The sequence below is a fragment of the Lutra lutra genome, chromosome 13 (assembly GCF_902655055.1).
Source record: "Lutra lutra chromosome 13, mLutLut1.2, whole genome shotgun sequence".
Classification (NCBI taxonomy): domain Eukaryota; kingdom Metazoa; phylum Chordata; class Mammalia; order Carnivora; family Mustelidae; genus Lutra; species Lutra lutra.
Genome location: NC_062290.1, coordinates 27,256,363 through 27,278,394, shown reverse-complemented (window position 1 = coordinate 27,278,394; position 22,032 = coordinate 27,256,363). Strand labels below are relative to the sequence as shown.

At 35.7% G+C, this 22,032-nt stretch overlaps 1 protein-coding gene across 1 annotated transcript in view; it reads left to right on the top strand.

Moving 5' to 3' along the window:
• The window catches only part of AGTPBP1 (ATP/GTP binding carboxypeptidase 1), a 158,192-nt gene that overhangs the window by 46,748 nt on the left and 89,412 nt on the right, over positions 1 to 22,032 (top strand). Inside the window, 6 exon segments of the mRNA XM_047700023.1 lie at positions 79 to 225; positions 1,034 to 1,165; positions 3,409 to 3,502; positions 11,740 to 11,777; positions 14,918 to 15,126; positions 17,359 to 17,536. Of these exon segments, the coding sequence (XP_047555979.1) occupies positions 79 to 225; positions 1,034 to 1,165; positions 3,409 to 3,502; positions 11,740 to 11,777; positions 14,918 to 15,126; positions 17,359 to 17,536 (798 nt within the window).

The following is a 22,032-nucleotide window of genomic DNA, read 5'->3' as shown; positions in this document are numbered from 1 at the left end:
TAGTATGCTATGGGAAGATGTGCTGTTTAAGCAATTAAAAACAAATTTTTTTTTTTTTTTTTTTTTTTTTTTTTTTAGGTGGAGGCCGAAGAGCAAGTTTCTTGGTCACCAAAGGTGGTTCACAAATATTGTTGCAGTTACTCGTGAATGCCAGCAAGGAATCTCCCTCGAATGAGGAGTTGATGGTGCAGATTCATTCTATTCTTGCAAAGATTGGACCTAAAGGTAAGGCTTCCACTTGTGTGTTTATCATAGAACCATTTGTGACATTGATTCTGTTTGCCTTGAAAATTGGTAAATTTTGAAAATCTAAAATAGTGCTGCTTTTTCTTGGTCTTAGTCATGGGCTGCTTTTTACAGCCAACTGGTGACCTGAAAAAATTGAGGATCCTAAATTCATGAGGAATTCTGTTGCATAGATTGGAAAAAGGGAGAAAGATATCAGAATCACAAGTGTGTCTCAGTGTGTGTGTGTTTGCTGTGTATGTGTGCAAAGGATGCATATTACATGGATATGGTTGAAGCTGGAAAGAGGAAGTATGGATGGGAATGCTTCAAGGAACATGTAGGTAAAATGTGTTTGCTTTTCATTAGTACTCATATTGGTGTTACACACTCTCAGTGCTTAAAAAGCTTATGATCTAGTCAGACCAAAAGAGATATAATAATTGTAGGACTGATTATTATAATAGTAAGACAGGCAAAGTGTTAAAAAGCAGAAATTGAGAAAACATGGGATTTGAAACAAGGAGAAAGCTGATTTAGGTTAGGTTAACAGAGAAAGGCATCCTTGGAATAGAACCCAATTTCAGCTTATAGTTGTCTAGCTACGCAGATTAAAATGATTCTCTAAGCTCTTAGAATAGTGATTATTTAGGAGTTCTCCCAGTGCTTTTGTGGCATACATATGAGATAAATTTTGAAGTGTTTGGTTAAAATGCTTATTCTAAAAAGTGTGTATATAGTTTATGACCTTTCATTTCATTCAAAAACTATACATGAATAAATTGTGTGTGTTCATTTTTTCAAACAGACAAAAAATTTGGAGTGAAAGCTAGAATTAATGGAGCTCTTACTATAACCCTGAATTTGGTCAAACAAAATTTGCAGAATCATCGCTTGGTTTTGCCTTGTCTTCAGCTTTTACGAGTATATTCTGCCAACTGTAAGTATGTTAAGCCTCTTTCAGTTAGCTCAGTGCTGTCAGCTTACACAAAATGAAAATGTAAAAGTACCCGAACTCCTTAAATCTCTAAAAATTGTAGACAAGAAAAGATAATACGTTAATATGACCCTTTGTAATTCCTAATCCCACCACTACGGAAGTGATGTGGGGTAGGAAGGTGCGTTGACAAAGTCTTGAGAATTCTCATTTCCTGCAGTTTGTAAAAGCTTGTAGTGAAGGGAATGAGTAGACAGTCCGTGGAAAGATGTGGAAGAATCGGAGGGTATTGGCAGCTGGAAGAACTGCTGAGCCTGTTTGGATTTTCGCAGATGAGAGGAAAGCTGAGAAGGAAGGCATATGGAAGGTTAGTCACCTGGAGCTAATTATTTATAGGGAAGTAGAAGAACAGAAAAATGAATAGTATAGCATCCTCCGAGGAAGCTGGAGAGAAGAGAGATCACAGAGAGTTTCCCAGTGCAGATACACACTGTCTCTAATATTAGGTCCCAAACCTAGGAGGTATAGATTTTCTTTCTATTCCCTGACTACAGGATTAGGGTGGTTAACAAAATACCTGAAATTGAAATTGTGGGGAGTACATGATATTGCAGAATAATGGCATTCAAAGCAGTAGAGATGGGGGTGTATACATATGTGTGTGTGTGTATAAAATTTTATGTATGTCTATGATTATTTATATTTATACTTTGACAGTATGGCTAAAGGTGAACTCATAGGAAAATAGCTTTGGCCACTTAAATAATTAACACTTATGTAATTAAAAAGATAGAAGGAAGTGAATGAATTGGATATCTAACCAAAGAAGTTAGGAAGGGAGCAATAAACACAAGGAAAACAGAGGAATGTAGAGGAAAAAAGAATACATTAGGGAAAAAACCCCAGTTGATTTAAGAAGTGAAATGATTGGATTAAAAATAAAATAATACTGTAATAGCAATATAATGGGACAGATGGTAGCTATGTTTGTGGTGAATATGGCGTAATGTATAAACTTGTCAAATCACTAAGTTGCACACCTGAAACTAATGTAACATTTGTGTGTCAGCTATACTCAGATAAAATTAAAAACTAAAACAGATAAACCATTGAATACCCCAATTAAGGAAAAAGGAAGACCACGGAGAGATAAAATTAGAAAGGATAATGGAAAAATAGATACTGAGGAAATTAAAATCATACAAGACTTTAGCTGACATATTTGGAGGCATCTTACTGAATTTACCATTAGAAGACTAGTAAATGTTTTATCTATGACTTTTAAAATATATTTGTTCAGAGTGAAAATGTTAGGCACATTTTTCTGGTTAGGTAATTGTTTGCATATTCTGTGTGAAACTCTACAGTTGTTAGAGTTTTCTTTTTCCCTGTTACAGCTGCTTTAGCCAGGGTCCTCGTCACCCTTCAGCTGGACCACAGCCAGCGACCGTGTCTCTCAAATCAGTCTTCCCCACAGTGCTGTGACATCTGACCTGTGTATTAAAATGCATTTCTGATTGGTCGGGCCCTTTTGGGCAATTCCATGTAGTTGAAAGAACGAACAACTTCTAGGGCTTTGTCATTTGTTTACCTTCTTTTCCCACCTCATCATCCACCAGCTTTTATCTGGTACTGTATGTTTTAATGTGTAACTTTATACCCATGGTGTTCACTGACTCTGTTCTGTTTGCTGTGTTATCCCTGTCTCCAGAGACATTTCCTTACAGCAGCCCCTGTCCTAGCTAGCTCCTCTTCATTGGTACAGAGTGAGCCCAGGCGTTGGTTTCTCCAGAGATACCTTCCATTTCATTATGGACTTGGGGCTCCATACTGGTGTAACTAAATAGCCTGCAGCTCTTAATCTGTTTCGAAAGTAACTTATTAATTATTTGTTTATTTTTGTCACTGTCCTCTAGACTGTATTCTCTGACAGCCCACACTGTTAGTTTTTGTCTTTGAATCTCCATGACCTGGTATTTAAATTATTGAAGAAATAAATAGAGCATCTTAAAACTCTTACTTTAAAATAGTAACATTTTGTTGTTTTATATAACTGCAAGGTAGTAAATAAAGCCAAAACGAAAAACAATAGTCTTCCCTTCAAGTGATCGGCTAAGGTAGTCTTTATGAGTGACTTGGGTCTGCTAAAGAATTTGTGTATGTTTTCAGCTCTATAGCACCAAGAATACACATTTCTACTTGTTGAGGTTTTAAAATCATTTTGCATCCTTTCCTCTGCCTCCTAGCTGTGAATTCAGTATCCTTAGGGAAAAATGGAGTTGTGGAGCTGCTGTTTAAAATCATTGGACCATTTAGTAAGAAGAATTCGGGTCTCATGAAGTGAGTAAATACTTTGGGTATAAATAGAGGTGTATTTTTTCTGGGCCCCATCATCTTATCTGTGCAACCAAGAGGTTGAATTGTATTATATCTAGGGTCCTTTCTTAGTTCTTAAATACTGATTTTTGTTATGGTAAAGATTTTCTTCAACGGAGGTGTATCAAAATTAGAAACCTTTAAATTTGTTGACTATAGTGTTTTGGAAATTTAGATGTCAACATTCCTAGATAATATAAGAGGAAAATGATCATTGACAGAGTAGCATTCATTCAGAAACATTTATTGAATGCCTACTATATTCCCTACCCAGGTTTGCAATCTTTTAATGACGGCATCCTTCATTCTCACAATTATCTGAATGTATTTTAAATTTATACATTTCTTTTTTGTCAAAATAATGTCATTCTTTTTCTTTTTTCTTACTTTAAATTATGTATATATATTATAAGATATACATATTTATTTCTTGGTAGATCTTTCAGCCTCAGAAAATACAGCAATTTCTAGTTATTTGGTTATATTTAGTGTTTTTTGTAAAACCATATTAGAAGTCTTTTTTTTCTTTTAAAGATTTTATTTATTTATTTGACAGGCAGAGATCACAAGCAGGCAGAGAGGCAGGCAGAGAAAGAGTGGGGTGAGGGGAAGCAGGCTCCCCGCTGAGCAGAGAGCCCCGATGTAGGGCTTGATCCACGGACCCTGGGATCACGACCTGAGCCGAAGGCAGAGGCTTTAACTGCTGAGCCACCTAGGTGCCCCTAGAGGTCATTTTTTTTTTTTTTTTAAAGATTTTATTTTTATTTTATTTATTTGACAGAGAGAGAGAGAGATCACAAGTAGGCAGAGAGGCAGGCAGAGAGAGGAGGAAGCAGGCTCCCTGCTGAGCAGAGAGCCCGATGCGGGGCTCGATCCCAGGACCCTGAGATCATGACCTGAGCTGAAGGCAGAGGCTTAACCCACTGAGCCACCCAGGTGCCCCTAGAAGTCATTTTTTAAGAAAATATTTTATTGTGGAATTATTCAAAGATACCTGGAGTTTATATTATATTAGGCTGAAATTATTTTGAATTAGGTTTATTAATCACTTACTTGAAATTAGTAGTTATAACATTCTGTCACTTTTGTTTCATTTATTTCCCCTTTATGCTTTTATTTTTCCTGAGGTATTTTAAAGCAAATCCCAGATGTCCTTCTCATATATGAATTTCTGTAAAAAAAAAAAAAAGAAATCCAAGATATTTTATCATTTTTTTCCCTGAATACTTTAGTATATCATTCTACTAAATAGCAACTTAAAAAATAACCATAATACTAAAATCATACTCAACCAAATTATTAATTTTCTCCCATAGTCTCAAAGTGCCCTTGTATAATGAGTTTGTTTGAATCAGAATCCAAGCAAGGTGCACACATTATTCCTCATCACATTTAGGAGATTTCTAAACCTACACAAAAATAGACTAGAATAATTACAGACCTATGCAAAACTAGAAGAGAACTGATGTACCCACCACCCAGTTTCAGCAGTAACCAACCTTGTGCCGTTTTGATCTCCATTTTCCCTTCCCTGTCCTTCCTTTTTTTTTTTTTTTTTTAAAGATATTTTTTTTAAATTTATTTGACAGACAGATCACAAGTAGGCAGAGAGGCAGGCAGAGAGAGACAGGAGGAGGCAGGCTCCCTGCTGAGCAGAGAGCCCAATGCGGGACTTGATCCCAGGACCCTGAGATCATGACCTGAGCCGAAGGCAGAAGCTTTAACCACTGAGCCACCCAGGCGCCCCTTGGTGGGGTATTTCAAAGCAAATATTAGCCATTACATTTGTTCTGTGAATTCTTTAGTATGGTCACTATCAGACAACTTTTTTCTTTTACTGTTTCTGGACTATTGTTTCTTTGTCCAGCAATATTAATAATCCCTTAATATCATCCCTTAATATTTTCTGGCTGTCTAAGAAATGTCTTCTTTACAGTTGGCTTGTTCCAATCAGGATCCAAATAAGATCTGTACATTTTATTTGATTGCTATATATTGAAATCTTAAAAAAATCTTTAAAAATCAATAATAATTCCTCTTTTTGGATTTTGTATTATTTATTTGTTGAAGGACTTGGGTGATGTCTTGTAGATTGTCCCAGCATTTTTGATTAAGATGACTGTATCCTGGGGTCCTTTAACATGTACATATGTCCCTCCAATTTCCTGTAGGCCAGTAGATCTGGAGGCTTGATTAGATTTGGGTTCCATTTTTTTTTCTAGTCAAAAATATTTCATACGTGGTACTAGTACTCTGTTTTGCACCACTTAAGATCACTGGCTTGAGGTGATCCCTCCACTTCTCAACTAATAAATTAGCAGTATTTCATGACATTGTCTAGATCCATATTTCTTTAGGGGTTGCAAAATAGTGACTTTTCTAATTTTCTCATTCTTTCTACTTTTAGTTGTGACTCGTGTGTGGAAGAACTCACATCAACTCTTTGGTTAAATTTTACCAATAAGTTTAGAACATTTCCAGTCTTTTCACTCTTTTTGAAATAAAGATCAGGGTGAAGAAAAAAAGTCAAATATTTTAGCTTATATCCTTCTTGAAAATGGGAGCTTATTTGCACATACATTTATTCATGGTGGGATGTCTTAACTCTTTACTTATGTAAAGATCATACATAATTCTGGAACATCTGATGAAATGTAACAAAACAAAAAGTGATTATATCACAATTAAGTAAAACCAACTTACAGAATTGGTGTAGTGTAGTGAGTGGGCTCTGGAGGTAGGGAGACCTGGATTTGCATGTTAGCTCTGTCGTTTACTGGCTCCAGGATACCTGGTACGCTACCTAACTTATGCCCTGGTTTCATGTCTATGAATAATAGTATTAGCCCCTACAGCAGAAGGTTTATGTTAGGTTTTAATGAGATGATTCTTCTAATTAACACAAAGCCTATGAATGCAATGTAATCAGTTTAAGTAAGTAATCTAGTAATGTGGATGTGAATTAATTCTAGTTAGGACTAAATGTATAGTCAATATTTTTAAATTTATATACCATTTCTCTCCTTGACCTGTAAAGTACTTCTTAATTTGTTTTTTTATCTAGTGGTTATGATCTCATTCTTAAGGTCTATATTAGCCTATTCTTTTTTTTTTTTAAAGATTTTATTTATTTAGGGGCGCCTGGGTGGCTCAGTGGGTTAAGCCGCTGCCTTCGGCTCAGGTCATGATCCCAGGTCCTGGGTTCGAGCCCCGCATCGGGCTTTCTGCTCAGCAGGGAGCCTGCTTCCTCCTCTCTCTCTCTGCCTGCCTCTCTGCCTACTTGTGATTTCTCTCTGTCAAATAAATAAATAAAATCTTTAAAAAAAAAAAGATTTTATTTATTTATTTGACAGAGGTCACAAGTAAGCAGAGAGGCAGGCATAGAGAGAGGAGGAAGCAGGCTCCCTGCTGAGCAGAGAGCCTGATGTGGGGCTCGATTCCAGGACCCCTGGGATCACGACCTGAGTTGAAGGCAGAGGCTTTAACCCACTGAGCCACCCAGGTGCCTCCTATATTAGCCTATTCTAACCAGTTACCGAATCTAGTATAATGTTCCTGGGAGAAACAGAACATTTCACAAGTGTCATTATAATATACATTATGGGGATATATCCAAAATTAGGCAGAAATCAATGGGTCTAAACTCCTGAGAAAAGAATAGAGTTATCTAAATTATTCCTTCATTCCTTCCTGTATTTATATTTAAAAAAGAAAAATTTTTTCTTTGTTTTTACTTTAAAAAGAACAAAAGATTCATTGATCAAACATCTGTATCTTGCTCTCTATCATTTTTAATAATATTAGGGTCTCTCCCTTAATTAAAAAATCTTGACATCTGGAACACTCTTTTTGCGGTTTTTCCTCCCCTAAAACAATGCCCGGTGCTTAGTGGAATAAGATTAGGGTTATTATTTATTATTATTATTTATTATACATATTATTTATGTTTGAAGGATGATGCTGCCCTTGAAGATGTCCTTTCCTTTCCAATTTAGGTTTTGGATTTAAACACTGTTAATCCAGATGGAGGGAACCCAGGAAGTAATGGGTTCTTCTTGAATGTCCCCATAAGGATTGACACCCCCCCCAATTTAAAGCAGATACAGCTTTCATGAGTACCTGGAGCTGAAGCTCTTCTTCCTTCTCTGCTCCTAAATGAATAAGCCACAGGGTGTTTTTTAAGCAGTTGTTGGTTGTATTATTCCATGTGGGACATAGGAAGATTGGAAAAATATATGAAAAATATATGAGGAAATATAAAATAGTATTATGTACTAACATAATACGGACTGTGTATTTTGATAAATTTGTTATTCTAAAATTCTTCTGTTCCTTTTTATAAATTTGTCGTGGCTTATAAGTGTCAGAGAATTTCAGAAATTTTTTTGTACTGAAGTTTTAAAAAAATTTATTTTATTTTATTATTATTATTATTATTATTATTTTTTAAAGATTTTATCTATCTACTTGACAGAGATCACAAGTAGGCAGAGAGGCAGGCAGAGAGAGAGAGAGAGGGAAACAGGCTCTCCGCTGAGCAGGGAGCCTGACGCGGGGCTCGATCTCAGGACCCTGAGATCATGACCCGAGCCGAAGGCAGAGGCTTCAACCCACTGAGCCACCCAGGCGCCCCAATTTTATTATTTTTTAAGAAGATTTTATTTATTTGTCAGAGAAAGCAGGCAGAGTGGCAGAGGTGGAGAGAGAAGCAGCCTCCCTGCCAACTAAGGAGCCTGATGCGGGACTCGATCCTGAGACCCTGGGATCATGACCTGAGCCAAAGGCAGTGGCTTAACCAACTGAGCCACTCAGGCGTCCCTAAAAATACATTTTAAATAACATTTTGGTAAAAATATCAAGTGACTTTGCACCAAACTTCATAATTTCTTTCTTTCTTTCTTTTTTTTTTTAAGATTTTATTTATTCATTTGATAGAGAGAGCACACTAGTAGGGGGAGCTGAGGCCTAGGCACACTAGACAGAGGGAGAGGGAGAAATAGGCTCCTTGCCAAGCAGGGAGCCCAGGTTGGGGCGTGATCCCAGGACCCTGGGATCACAACCTGAGCCAAGGCAGACAGCCAACCGACTGAGCCACCGAAGTGCCCCTAAAAGATAATTTCTTTTAATCTAGTGCAGCTGTGAAACAAGCATGATGAGCTTTGGAGACAGAACTGGGTTCACATCCTAGTTTTGCCAGTGTTAAAGAATAACCATCAACCCAAAAATATGTAGTTTAAGGATTCGAAGCGTCAGAATCACTTTATTTGGTTCAAATATATTTTATTTTATTTTTTTAAAGATTTTATTTATTCATTTGACAGATAGAGATCACAAGTAGGCAGAGAGGCAGGCAGAGAGAGAGGAGGAAGCAGGCTCCTGGCTGAGCATAGAGCCCGATGTGGGGCTCGATCCCAGGATGCTGGGATCATGACCTGAGCCGAAGGCAGAGGCTTTAAACCACTGAGCCACCCAGGCGCCCCTCAAATATATTTTAAACTACTATCAACCAGGGAGAAAGACTATTTCTAAAAGTACTCTAAGATATTTAAAATTTTGAATATAGTCTTAACTGTAGGTGGGAAAATCCTGTAAATTCATTGCAACTGATTGCATCCAAGTGATTGTATTTGTTTCCTAGAGCTATCCTAACAAAGTACCTAGTACAAATTCGGTGGCTTAAAATTATAGAAATGTATTGTCTTGCAGTTCTGGAGGCTAGAGATCCAACTTAACCTGTCAGCAGAGCCAGTGCTCCTTTGGAACCTTTATGGAGAATCCTTCCTTGCTTCTTCTGGCTGGTGGTTTGCTGGCAATCTCTGGTGTTTGTTGGCTTGGAGCTGCAGCATTTCAACCTCCGCCTCTATGCTTACATGAGGTTCTCTCCTTGTGTGTCCGTCTTCAGATAGTCTCCTCTTCTTATAAGGGCACCACCAGTCATAATGGATTAATGGCCACGTATTCCAGTATGACCTCATTTTAACTAATTACATCTGCAGTGACCCTCTTTCCAAATAAGGCCACGTTCGGAGGTACTGGGGGTTAGGACTTCAACCTCTCTTTGGCGGAGACTGATATTTCTGATTTTGAAAGTTTCCTTTGCAACAGGAGACTTTTATTATTTTTCCATAGCATCTCATTTTTATGGGACCCTAGGCATATTGTATTCTGAAATCTTTGGTTTCTTTATCCATAAAATGTGCCTGTTCTATGGACCTGGATTGTTTTAAGAATTAAACTCGGGGGAAAAAAAGAATTAAACTAGAAATTTCACTCAGGGACACCTGGGTGGCTCAGTCGGTTAAGCGTCTGCCTTCAGCTTAGGTCATGGTCCCAGGATCCTGGAATCAAGTCCTGAATTGAGCTCCCTGCTCAGCAGGGAACCTGCTTCTCCCTATGCCTGCCACCCCCCTGCTTGTGTTCTCTCTTTCTCTAATAAATAAAACTCTTTATAAAAAAATAAACTAGAAAACCCATATGTAAGGTATCTGTAACTATTTCTGGCATTTATCAGATGTTGCTTCTTTTCTATTTCTTATTTTGTATTGCTGTTTCACTTGGAAGATCCCTTTAGTTCTGTGTTTAATTTTGACCAATTTCAAAGCCATCCTTATGCTCATGGTTGTATAATCTTAGGTACATTTTAGTGCATAATTGTAAGGTTATGGAAACTTTCTTACTGATAATTTAGTGCCATGAAAAGTCAGTATGTAATTTCATAGTTTTCATTTACTTTTAACTCACCATTACAAGTACTTCACATTGTTTTGAGAAAGTTCCAGGTTTGAATTTGTAATGTTTCTTTAAAGCATATACTTTTGTTTTTCTTTTTATGAATGTTATCTTAAATAAAGGTTTGTATAATTGCTTTATTTGTGTCAGTAAACCAAAGCATAGCTGTTAATGACTTGCTCTAGAGGGTAGCATTAATGAGCATTTATTATAAATGAGCACTTACTCTGTGCCGAATTCTAGACAGTCGTTGCAGGTTTTACTGTGAACTAGCATCCATCTGCAGTCTTCCAGTCAACTGTGCTTTTTGCCGTTAAACACTTTGTCATGCTGTGTTTCCAAACACACTAGTGTGTGCAGCTTTTACTTCATTGTTTTTTGTTTTAATTTCTTGAGCAGTTTTTTCATAGGTGTGTATATTTTATCACATTATCTAGTTTGTAAAATTGTTTGTGGAAGAGATAAGTTTTCTAATTTTATACCAACGAAGAACCTGCTACTGTTAGTGTCTAGTAGGCATTCAACAAATGCTTAATGATGAGTGACATGCTTACATTTGACAAAGTGCGCATTTTTATGCAAATTATAGTTGTTGAAATCTCGGTAACAGGTACTGTAGTCTGTAGCCTTAGATTTTTAGATTTTTAAAGTTACTGAAATTAAGATTTTTAAAGTTATTGAAATTAAGTGCCATTTCTTCAGTAACTTACTTTTTTTTTAATGTTTGAATTATAGATTTTCCACGGTGATGTTTTGCACATTTTTAAAGCTAAGTAATGGCAGTTGATTTCACTGTGCATATTGTATATTTATGTTCAAAGAAAATATAAGAACTTTTAAGTTTTTGGGCGATTCCTTGTCCTCTAATGGGCAGTAAGAGTTTTTGAGATATTAATTGGGTTCATTATTCTCTTTGGTGCCTTATGGTTGAAAAATGTTAAGGGCTCCTACTTCTCCCCAAACCTCCTAGTTCCAAAATATTTTACATTTGTTATCACCTCGAATATTAGGATTATTGCTTGATAGAGCTAAAATTCTTTAAAGTTAGATAGCTATGAGTGTCTGTAGAATTTTGTAGTTATGAATTTTGTGTTAAAACTTGTTTTTGTTTTAATATTTTCTGAATCAGGGCCTCTGATTCTTAATACTGTTATTTTGTGAATTCTGTCAGGGTCAGATACAAGTACAATAATTGATTCTATATATCTAATCTCCTATATAAAGACTTAAACAGTGTTTTTTATTTTTCCTTAAAAAATTTTTTTTGATGCTTGCCTGTTAAAATTTCAGTCTTTCTCATACCCAATTTTAACCTGAAGAGAGAGATGCATCAGAGAAACACCATATGTAGTTGACTATAATAGGAATGACTTTTGGAATAGATAATAATTATCTGAAAAGACTGTATGAATTTACTATTGTAGATTAATTTTACTAGTTTTGTTGTTGTTTGTGTTTTTTCATGTTGACAGGGTTGCTTTAGACACTCTTGCTGCATTGCTAAAATCAAGTAAGTTTTTAAATACTAGAAATACTAGATACTATTTTTCCGAGTATTCTGTCTACTATGTTAAAGAAACTGGAAATGTAGATTTAGTCTGTAGTTACAAAGCTAGCTTGTTATAATTAATGTCAAAGTTGATTCTGTCTTTTCATATGGTTGATTGATACACATCATAGCTAATGTCCTTTATGTTTATTGAGCTATAATATAGTACATTCATATAATTTATTCTAGTACATTGACTTCCTTTTTATAAGTTCAGTATATAATATAAAGTCCTGTTAATAGAGACAAGTAACATGTAAATCTTATGTAAGTATCATCTTTTAAAAAATGAAGCTAACATGATATTGGGGATATTTACTATGAAGTATATTTTGAACTACTGTATATTGAACACACATGATTTTCATTTAGAAACCTCTTATGAGAAGTTTTATTTCTATCAAGTTCAAGTTTCAAGCATTAAAAAATGACTATTAATGTAAATTTATAATTTATTAAGTTCATTTAAAAACTAAAGGAACTGTGTTCTTTATCTTCAGAATTGAAGCATTGGAGAAAATGTGTCTTTTGATATGATTCCTTTGGAGAGTAATTTATCTGTATTATATGTTCTCTCTCTCCAGGGTATTCAGTATCTGTGGTTTAAATATTAACTTTTGTTAGCACTTCCATTCTCATTGGTTGATTAAATTAACATCTTAACCACAGTAATATATAGACCCAAGGATATGTTGGCTTTTAATGTTGTTTTTCCCAAAAACTGTCTATCAAGGGTGAAACCAACTTGTCCTTAAATTTGAATGACCAGAATTGTTCATTTGAATAGTAGCAAATGATTAATTGATTGAAAATCTGGAATTTGGTAAAGTAATGATTTATTACATGTATTAAATTAAAAAAGTCATCTTAGGTATTAGTATTCTATACCAGAGTATATAAAATTTAGTTAAGAGTTTTATCTTTGAAATGAAATGTGTGGGACTCAATTAGATGAGCCATGTAGTTTTATTTTCATGTATGATGTGATAAACTTCAGACCAAGATCAGAGAATAGTACTTGGATTAATTTTAAAGGATATTTGTAGCCTGGCTTTATTGTTCCCTGACTTTGTGGTTCAAATTGTCATTTAAAGATTAATTTTTAAATTAATATAGGCATATATTTTTGATTTAGAGTAGATTAAAAGAGCTATTACAACTGAAGTTATTAATTTTCAGAATCACTGATGACAAAATCACTAAGTTAGTAAAAACTAAAACCCTCATAAATTTCGACTATATATAGATATTGGATAATCTGGTATCTTGTGTTTTAAATCGTAATTTTCCTTTTACTCCCTCCTCCTTCAAAGGAGGATGGTGGAAAAACATACCTGTTTTACTTCGTCAGGTAAAAAAAATGACCAGTAGGATAAGTCTAGTTTATATCAGGTATGTTTTCTTAGGGCACATGGCACTAAATAGAATAAAAATTAAATAATGCAACATAATGTTTAGTAGCACTTGCATATTTTTAAGTGCACTGGGGCATTTTGGAACATTCTCATTCATTGCTTTTTTTTTTTTTTTTTTAACTGCTTTCAGGGAGGGTGCAGTTACTTACTTTAAAAGGATAAATGAGAGGAAAAAAACAAAAGGATAAATGATGCTACCAAAAAACCCTGAGCGAGTATAAAGCAAAGAACCTGTGTACACACACAGTGCAGAGGGACAGGCAGCCTAAGGGCCAACGCTAGAGTGTAGAGGAGATGCCGCAGTCTAACCGGGAACCTGAGTTGTTTTTTAACCGGAGAGGGAAGAAGAGACATAGGCTGATAGTGAGTTAGGTGTCCTGAACACAGGAATAAAAACCCCTTCGCTAAACTTTTTAGTTGTGCTCAGTTGCAGATTGCAGATAGCTCTGTTCAACATCTCTTCATTTAGCACCTGTGTTTGAGTTATAGGCAACTTTCTTATTTGATCTTTAATAAGAATTTAAATATTTCACATAAATACCATTTAGACTCATAGTGTCTTTTAGGAAAATCATAGTCACAACCAGTAAACTAAAGGCTTATATGCTCCAGGTGGTGTAAACAAAGTGTATATTCCTTTAAAATACAGGAAACTGCTGTTAGTCGGAACTATTGACCAGATTGTGTAAATAGCCACAGCTTTGGCCATCTAGCTCTTGAAGACACAGAAGAAGTTTTAAAGCTTTTACATAAGAAAGCCCCTCTTCCCACCCTGTGAATTTCTTCCAGCTCCCTGAAGTCAGAACAGGGTTTCTGAAAGAGCATTAATAGTTTGCTAATCTCGACATCTTTATGTTTTAGGTACATATTAGCAATTTGGAAGCTGTAGTAATTCTTTCAGGTAACTAAATGTAGCAGAACCTTACCTTACAGTTACGTTATCTTGGTGCTTATGCCATGAGCCAGGGTAAACTTAGGTTAAGGAGAGTTGGAATTTCTTTGTAACTAAAGAAGCTTGGATGGATTGGTATTCCCCATTAGTTCGTGTTCCCATCATTGGCCCACCAGTGTTGTACTGAGGGGCTCAGGATGTTGCTGTGATAGGATTTCCCTACGTCCATTTTAGTGAAATCTCCCCTTTTGATTAATAATCTAAAATATTAACACTTTAATAAAACATCAGATTTTTGGATTTCTGTTAATTCTACCCCAGTAAAACCAACCATTTACAAAAGAAACCTCTTTAATCTAGTTTTTATTGCATTAGATAATTAATGACCAGAAAACAGTAAAGTGGTTCTTACATTTCATTTACTAAAAGTTTTATAAGTATTTTTAACTTAGTGTTATTATGACATGGATATTTATATAATTGTGGGGGTAATCAAAGCAGTTGATTTTAGTGGAAATACATACAGTTTGTAATGGAAGCTACAGTTCAATAGAGTTAATTTCAGTGGAAACAAGGTTTATAATAGAAGTTACAACAATGGTAATGTAGTTTGCTATCTGGGACTTCTCATTTATTTTGTTAGAGGAAAAAATATTTAAAAATGTGGCTGCTATATATATTTTTTTTGAAAAAAATGGTAAGAACTCATTACAGTATTGTGATAATTTTAATTTATTCTACCATTTTCTCTTGTCATTTAAAAAATGTTCTTTCTCAATTTTCTTTTGTTAAAGAAACAAATGCCAGAAGAGCTGTAGACAGAGGATATGTCCAAGTCCTTTTAACAATTTATGTAGATTGGCACCGCCATGATAACCGGCATAGAAACATGCTCATTCGGAAAGGAATTTTACAGAGTTTAAAAAGTGTTACAAACATCAAGTTGGGAAGAAAAGCATTTATAGATGCCAATGGCATGAAAATTCTGTATAACACCTCACAAGTGAGTTTTTAATTTTCTTCCTATTATTGTGGTTATGTGTTAATGATATTATTTGGTTCTTAAGAAAACTTAGTATTTCTTATAAATACTCAAAAAAGTATGATAAATATATTTAAGAAAAAAATCTGAAAACCAAAAGGCATAATAAACCTTTCGGATGTGACCTCCTCAGACTGAGTTGGAGAAAGGGCTCCGTGCATATCTCTGCAATATGAGATTTTAGGTGAAAGGAGGATGTATAAATCCATCCACTGGGCAGGAGGGGAATCTGTATAGCCATGTTTTCTAAGATGTGCAGTTGGCTGTACTCAGTTTTACATGTTCCCCTCATAAGATATTTATGGGTACTTTACAACTGCAGTGTAAGGCAGTTCTCTGGTTTGGGAGCATTGTCAGGGTCTTCCTTCTGGATGGAGCATTTTTACACAGAGAAGGTACAAGAGTGAAACCTGGAGTTAGGAATTTTAGTTCTGCCGGCCATCTTAATCATAAACCTTCTTAACAGTATCTTTAGCAAGAAGACTGTCAGCCCTGGGCAATGGGGATGTTACAATGCAACCATTTTGTTTTTAGAAGGTTATAATTATTAGAAGGAAATCTGTCTTTTTAATATTGCAGCCACTCATCTTGGTTGTGCCCTCCTGGTCTTACACACAACAGTCTCTTTTTACATGGTACCTGAAAACACAATTGATGTTTTCCCTAAGCTTTTTCTTTTCTAGATCAATCATATGCACTTGTTTTTACTATTCCTAATGTAGGCAGTCATGGATAATTGATATATCAGGAAGAGTTGGGTGACCTTGTTTATGCCACTTAACATTTCTGAGCCTTAGTTTCTCATCTGTTCTGATAGGTCAGATGTGAAAGTTTGTATTGAAAATTTTATGGGATATGAAAATGCTATCTAAATGCCAGTTGTCAATAATAATAAAAATTATAGTGTTGTATGTTACAAGTTCAAATCCCCTGTCTATTAGCCCTTGTCAAGATTGGATACCAGGACAGTGTATTAAACTCTTAGCACTTAAAATCATGGTATTCAGACTAATTTTTATAAGTTGAAGAGTCAGCTTATTAAAGGTGCTATCGTATGATAGCTGATACAGTTCTGAGAAAAGCTCAGCCAGTGCACCTTCCTTATTTCTTATTCCTTTCTTACTGTCTTTTTTACTTAATTGTTTTTTCTTCTTCCCTTAAATTAAAAAGAATTTTTATTTTGTGCCCTAGGCTTGCTAACTGCCTTGTAGGTCACTTATAGATACTACTTAGCATAGTAGTCCCCCCTTATCTGCGGGGAATACGGTCCAAGATCTCTGGGAACTTAGATGCCTGAAGCCTTGGATGGTACTTCGCCTTATATATACAATGTGTGTTTTCTTAAACATACATATCTGTGATCAAGTTTGATTTATTAATGAGGCCCAGTAACAGATTAACAACTAACAGTAAAACAGAACAACTGTAACAGTATACTGTCATGAAAGTTAAGTGAATGTGGTCCCTCTCTCCCAAAATATCTTATTGTACTGTACTCATCCTTACAATGATGATGTGAGATGATAAAATGCCTCTGTGATGAGATGAAGTGAGGTGAAATGCTGTAGGTATGTTGTGTTGTAGCATTAGGGCTAGTATTGACCCGAGGTCAGAAGGAAGATCATCAGCGCTGGGCCACAGTTGACCATGGGTAACTGAAACCAGGGACAAAGCAGGACTCATAGACTTTGGTGACTTCGGGGGCCAAAGATGGTACTGTTTTCTGCTTAAAGTATTTTAGGAAGAGTATTATTAAATTTGCCATATGAAGTTCTTACTTATGAAGAGATACTTCTGAATAACCAGAGCTATTTTATAACCATATTACATTAAAATAGAGGTTTTTGTGGTATTTGTCTCTTGAAAATTATTATTATTATTATTTTTTAAAGATTTTTTTTTTTTAGGATTTTATTTATTTGACAGAGATCACAAGTAGACAGGCAGGCAGAGAGAGAGAGACAGAGGAGGAAGCCGGCTCCCCGCCGAGCAGAGAGCCAGATGTGGGGCTCGATCCCAGGACCCTGAGATCATGTCCCGAGCCGAAGGCAGAGGCTTTAACCCACTGAGCCACCCAGGCGCCCCCTCTTGAAAATTATTGATGTATTATTTTATGAAGTAATGTAAAGTTGATTCATTTATTCACCAAGGGCATGATATCTTTTTTCTTTTTTTCTTTTTCTTAAAAAACAGGAATGTTTGGCAGTCAGGACTCTTGATCCCCTTGTCAACACCTCTAGTTTGATAATGAGGAAGTGTTTTCCTAAAAATCGCCTGCCACTCCCAACGATTAAAAGTTCTTTCCATTTCCAGTTGCCAGTTATTCCTGTGACTGGGCCTGTGGCCCAGCTCTACAGTTTACCCCCAGAAGGTAAGACCGTATGTTTCCCGCTGGCTTTCAGTGGTCTTAGAATTGTGTGACTGTTGACTTTTTTTTCTCATTTCTAGTTCCTCAGCAAAAGAAGGCACATAATAAACACAATAAACTTTCACATTATATTTTAGTTAAATATTTCTTCAAATATAAGAAATTGAGATCTGATAATTAAGGGCAATAGTATAGAATGTGTTATATTTATGTAAATTTGAATTTGAAAAAATTTTAAGCATTACATAGGAACATTATTTCATAGTTTACATATATTTTCAAAGGATAAGAGTGTAAACATTAAATATTTAGGTAATTGTATTTGGGCTTACATTTATAACTTTCTTGTGAACTTCATTTTTTTTCAAGTTAAGAATACCTAATCACCAAAAATATGATTTTTTTATTTTATTCTATTTTTTAAAAAATTTTTATTTATTTATTTATTTATTTGACAGAGATCACAAGTACGCAGAGAGGCAGGCAGAGAGAGAGAGGGGGAAGCAGGCTCCCTGCTGAGCAGAGAGCCCGATGCGATGCGGGGCTCAATCCCAGGACCCTGGGATCATGACCTGAGCTGAATGCAGAGGCTTTAACCCACTGAGCCACGCAGGTGCCCCCCAAAATATGATTTTTTAAAAAAATCTTATTGATTGGAGAAGGGAAGTGCAGAGCCTAGAGATTGACGCAGGGCTCAATCTTAGGACCTTGAGGTCACGACCTAAGCCAAAACCAGGAGTCGGTGGCTTAACTATCTTTGCCACCCAGGTGCCCCTGCACTCATTTTTTATTATAAATAATTTATCTCTCTTCATAGAGTTTCTGCATATTCCCATGAAATTTCTGTGGCAAGAAAGAACTTAACAGATGATTCACTGATTAAAAAATTGAAAAGAGAAGGTAATATGTACTTTAAGAAGCCTAAAAAAATATTAGTCCAAATTAACAGAGTAATTTCTGTCTACTGCAGTAAGGTTCAGCTATTTAAATAATACTTAAAAATTTTACAATTTCTATTATCAGGATTAGATTCCTTATGTAAATTCATAGTTCTCTTAAGAAAAAGTTTTGATATTAGTGCATATGGTTCACAGCAGTGTTTTCTAATGATTCAGAATTTGCATATAAATATGCACAGTATTATAATGCTTGGGAAAAGGGAAGGTGAAAATAGAAAAACATCTACCAATATTTTTCTTTTTTTAAAAATATTTTTATTTATTTTTTTTTATTATGTTCAATTAGCCAGCATATAGTACGTCATTAGTTTTTGATGTCGTGTTCAGCAGTTCATTAGTTGCATATAATGCCCAGTGCTCATCACCTCATGTGCTGCCTTCCTTAATACCAATCATCTGGTTATCCCATTCCCCCACTCCTCCTCCCTTCTGTAATCCTCAGTTTGGTTCCCAGACTCCAGAGTCTCTCAGGGTTTGTCTCCTTCCCTGATTTCTTCCCATTTAGTTTTCCTCCCTTTCCCTGTTGTTTTCCGTGCCATTCCTTATATTTCACGTATGAATGAAACTGTATGATAATTGTCTTCTCTGCTTGACTTATTTCACTTAGCATAATCTCCTCCAGTTCCATCCAAGTCAGTGCAAATGGTGGGTATTCATCCTTTCTGATGGCTGAGTAATATCCCATTGTATATATGAACCACATCTTCTTTATCCATTCATCTGTTGAAGGACATCTTGGCTCCTTCCAAAGTTTGTCTGTCGTGGACATTGCTGCTGTGAACATTGGGCTGCATGTGCCCCTTCTTTTCACTATGTCTGTATCTTTGAGGTAAATCCCTAGTAGTGTCTTGGGGAACCTCTAAACTGTTTTCCAGAGTGGCTGTACCACCTTGCAGTCCCACTAACAGTGTAAGAGGGTTCAGATACTTCTCCAAAGGAAACATACAAACGGCTAACAGACACGTGAAAAAATGTTCAACATCACTAGCCGTCAGAAAAATGCAAATCAAAACCACAATGAGATACCACCTTATGCCAGTAGAATGGCAAAAATTAACAACACAGGAAACCAAAATATTATGGTTTATGCTTAACAAAACTTGCGTGTGACTTACCTAAATAAAAATAATGCAATTATCAGAAGTTGGCTGTTTGCCATTTCAGTACAATATTGGGAACATAGTAAAAGAAGAAAGAGTTGAAATTTTAGTATGGGGAAAAGTAGAATTTTGGTGGGTAAGATCTAGTTAAATGGAAAAGAGAATATAGTCTAGACTATTATTACAATTTCTAAAGTATTTTCTCATCAGTTGATAAATTTTTTGCAAGAAAAATGGGAAGTTTTTTATATTTATAAAAGTAATTACTTGAAATAAGTGATGTAAGAGAATTTTCAGGTAATTATAATTAGTTTTATTATCCTTGATACAGATTTATTAGTGGTATATATCACAGAGTACACTGTTAGGATTTTATTTTAAAAATATTTTATTATTAAAGTACACCTTTAGTCTATGTAAAATACCAAAATGGATTATTCAGAAACTTACTTTAAAGGGTTTTAAAAGTCTACAACTCAGTTTGAAACTTGAGTAAGATAGTGAAGTGAAAACTGTGGTCTAGTTTCTCTTTCCCATTGATACAAAATTACCCACAGACGTTAAGAATAGGGGAAAGTCTGTACCAGAAGTGAGAACAAGGTAAAAGAAGCATTCTCATGAACCACACGTAGAACATGCACCGTACGTGGTGGAGGTATGGATGGATGTACTGAAGAGCATCAGTTCTCTGCTCTCCCTTCTTAAATGCAGTTATGTCTGTCTCCAAGTTGAGGCACCAGTAGCACCTAAGTTGGATGGACAGTCAGGGAGCAGTTGGAGTCCCTTTCTCTCCTGTATCTCAGTGTGGGATTATGGGGGTTTAAGCGGTGGTTGTAACTGGTAGAAAGCCAGCGAGACTTCTGTATGATACAGCCGGTGGTAATACTAGGAGGGAGATAGGATATAGGATCTACCCTATAGTGTTCTTTATTCAGTGTACAGAATAATCATATAGGTAGAGGAAACTGACTTCTAGTGCAGTGAATTCACCAAACATGGGGGAAAAAAAAATGACAGAGAGATGATATTTTTCTGAGGGCTTCTTTCCTGTCTCATTTCAGACTAATGCATTGCTCACTAAATTAGAAAGGGAGATTTACACTGATTGTCAAGACTTAATGGTTAAGATATGAGAGGAGGGTTTTGACAACAACTGTGCAGACACAAGGAAAATACCCTCTTTCTGTTCACTGTTACTTTTTCATATATCAGACTTCATTACATTTCTCACAGTTTTCATTATTTTTTACCTTCCTCAGCTAGAATATAAGTTCTGTGAGGATAGAACTGTTTTTTTTAATCCTTCATTGTACACAGTTAGTGTACACTTAACATTTGTTGTTGAAGGAATTGACCTGACCTCAAGACTTACTCTCTAGAACGTTAAATGCCAAAAGATAGTGAAGCAGCATCTTACAGAGGTTTGGAGGAAAGAGTCCTGATTCTAGATTTCTGAACACTTGCGTTGCCATCCATATGTGAAGGTGACATATTCTTAGGCCTGTAAGGGTATGGGAGTAGAATACCCAGGTACCCTTTCGAAGTAATTACATGAAATACTACTCGTCTGGCCAATGATGAATTAGGATGACAAGAATAGAGACAATATGGTAGCAGAATCATTGTATTAAACAGTACAAATTGTTAATTATGTAATACTAAATAATTGTAATACTATTTTGAAATACATCAACCAACTCTTGGCCAAGGATACATAATACACAGCTATAACAAACTGGGTTTTTTTTACACAAACTAAAATTTTTATGTTTTATATTATATATAATTTATATTACTTATATTGATAGAGTTCTTGTTCTTAGGAATATTACACTGTTTTTGCATTTGTAAAATAATTATAGGAATAGTGGTTCATATATGCATTTTAAACTTTTTTTTTTTTTAAAGATTTTATTTATTTGACAGAGAGAGATCACAAGTAGACGGAGAGGCAGGCAGAGAGAGAGAGAGGGAAGCAGGCACCCTGCTGAGCAGAGAGCCCGATGCGGGACTCGATCCCAGGACCCTGAGATAATGACCTGAGCTGAAGGCAGCGGCTTAATCCACTGAGCCACCCAGGTGCCCCCATATATGCATTTTAAAATATAAAAGTATGTCCGAAACCGAGATCTGTAGTCTGGGATCTATTGAGCCATAGGAATCCATGAATGGACTTCAAAGACTACGAACACTTTGAAATTCTCTATAAAATTATGTATTTTTTTTCTTTGGGAAAGATTTTTTCAGGGTAACTATTGACAAGGTCAGGCAATCCAGGTGCTGCTACACAGCTGTTCTTGTCCAGTTCAGACCTTAATTCACAGCTTTTATAGAGCAAGGGGCAGTTGTGGTGAAATGAAAGGGTAATTATCTCAAGTGGTGCTATATGTGCGCCAGAGGATCTCTCCTTGGTATCCAAAGTGGTGTCATCTGTGCGCCA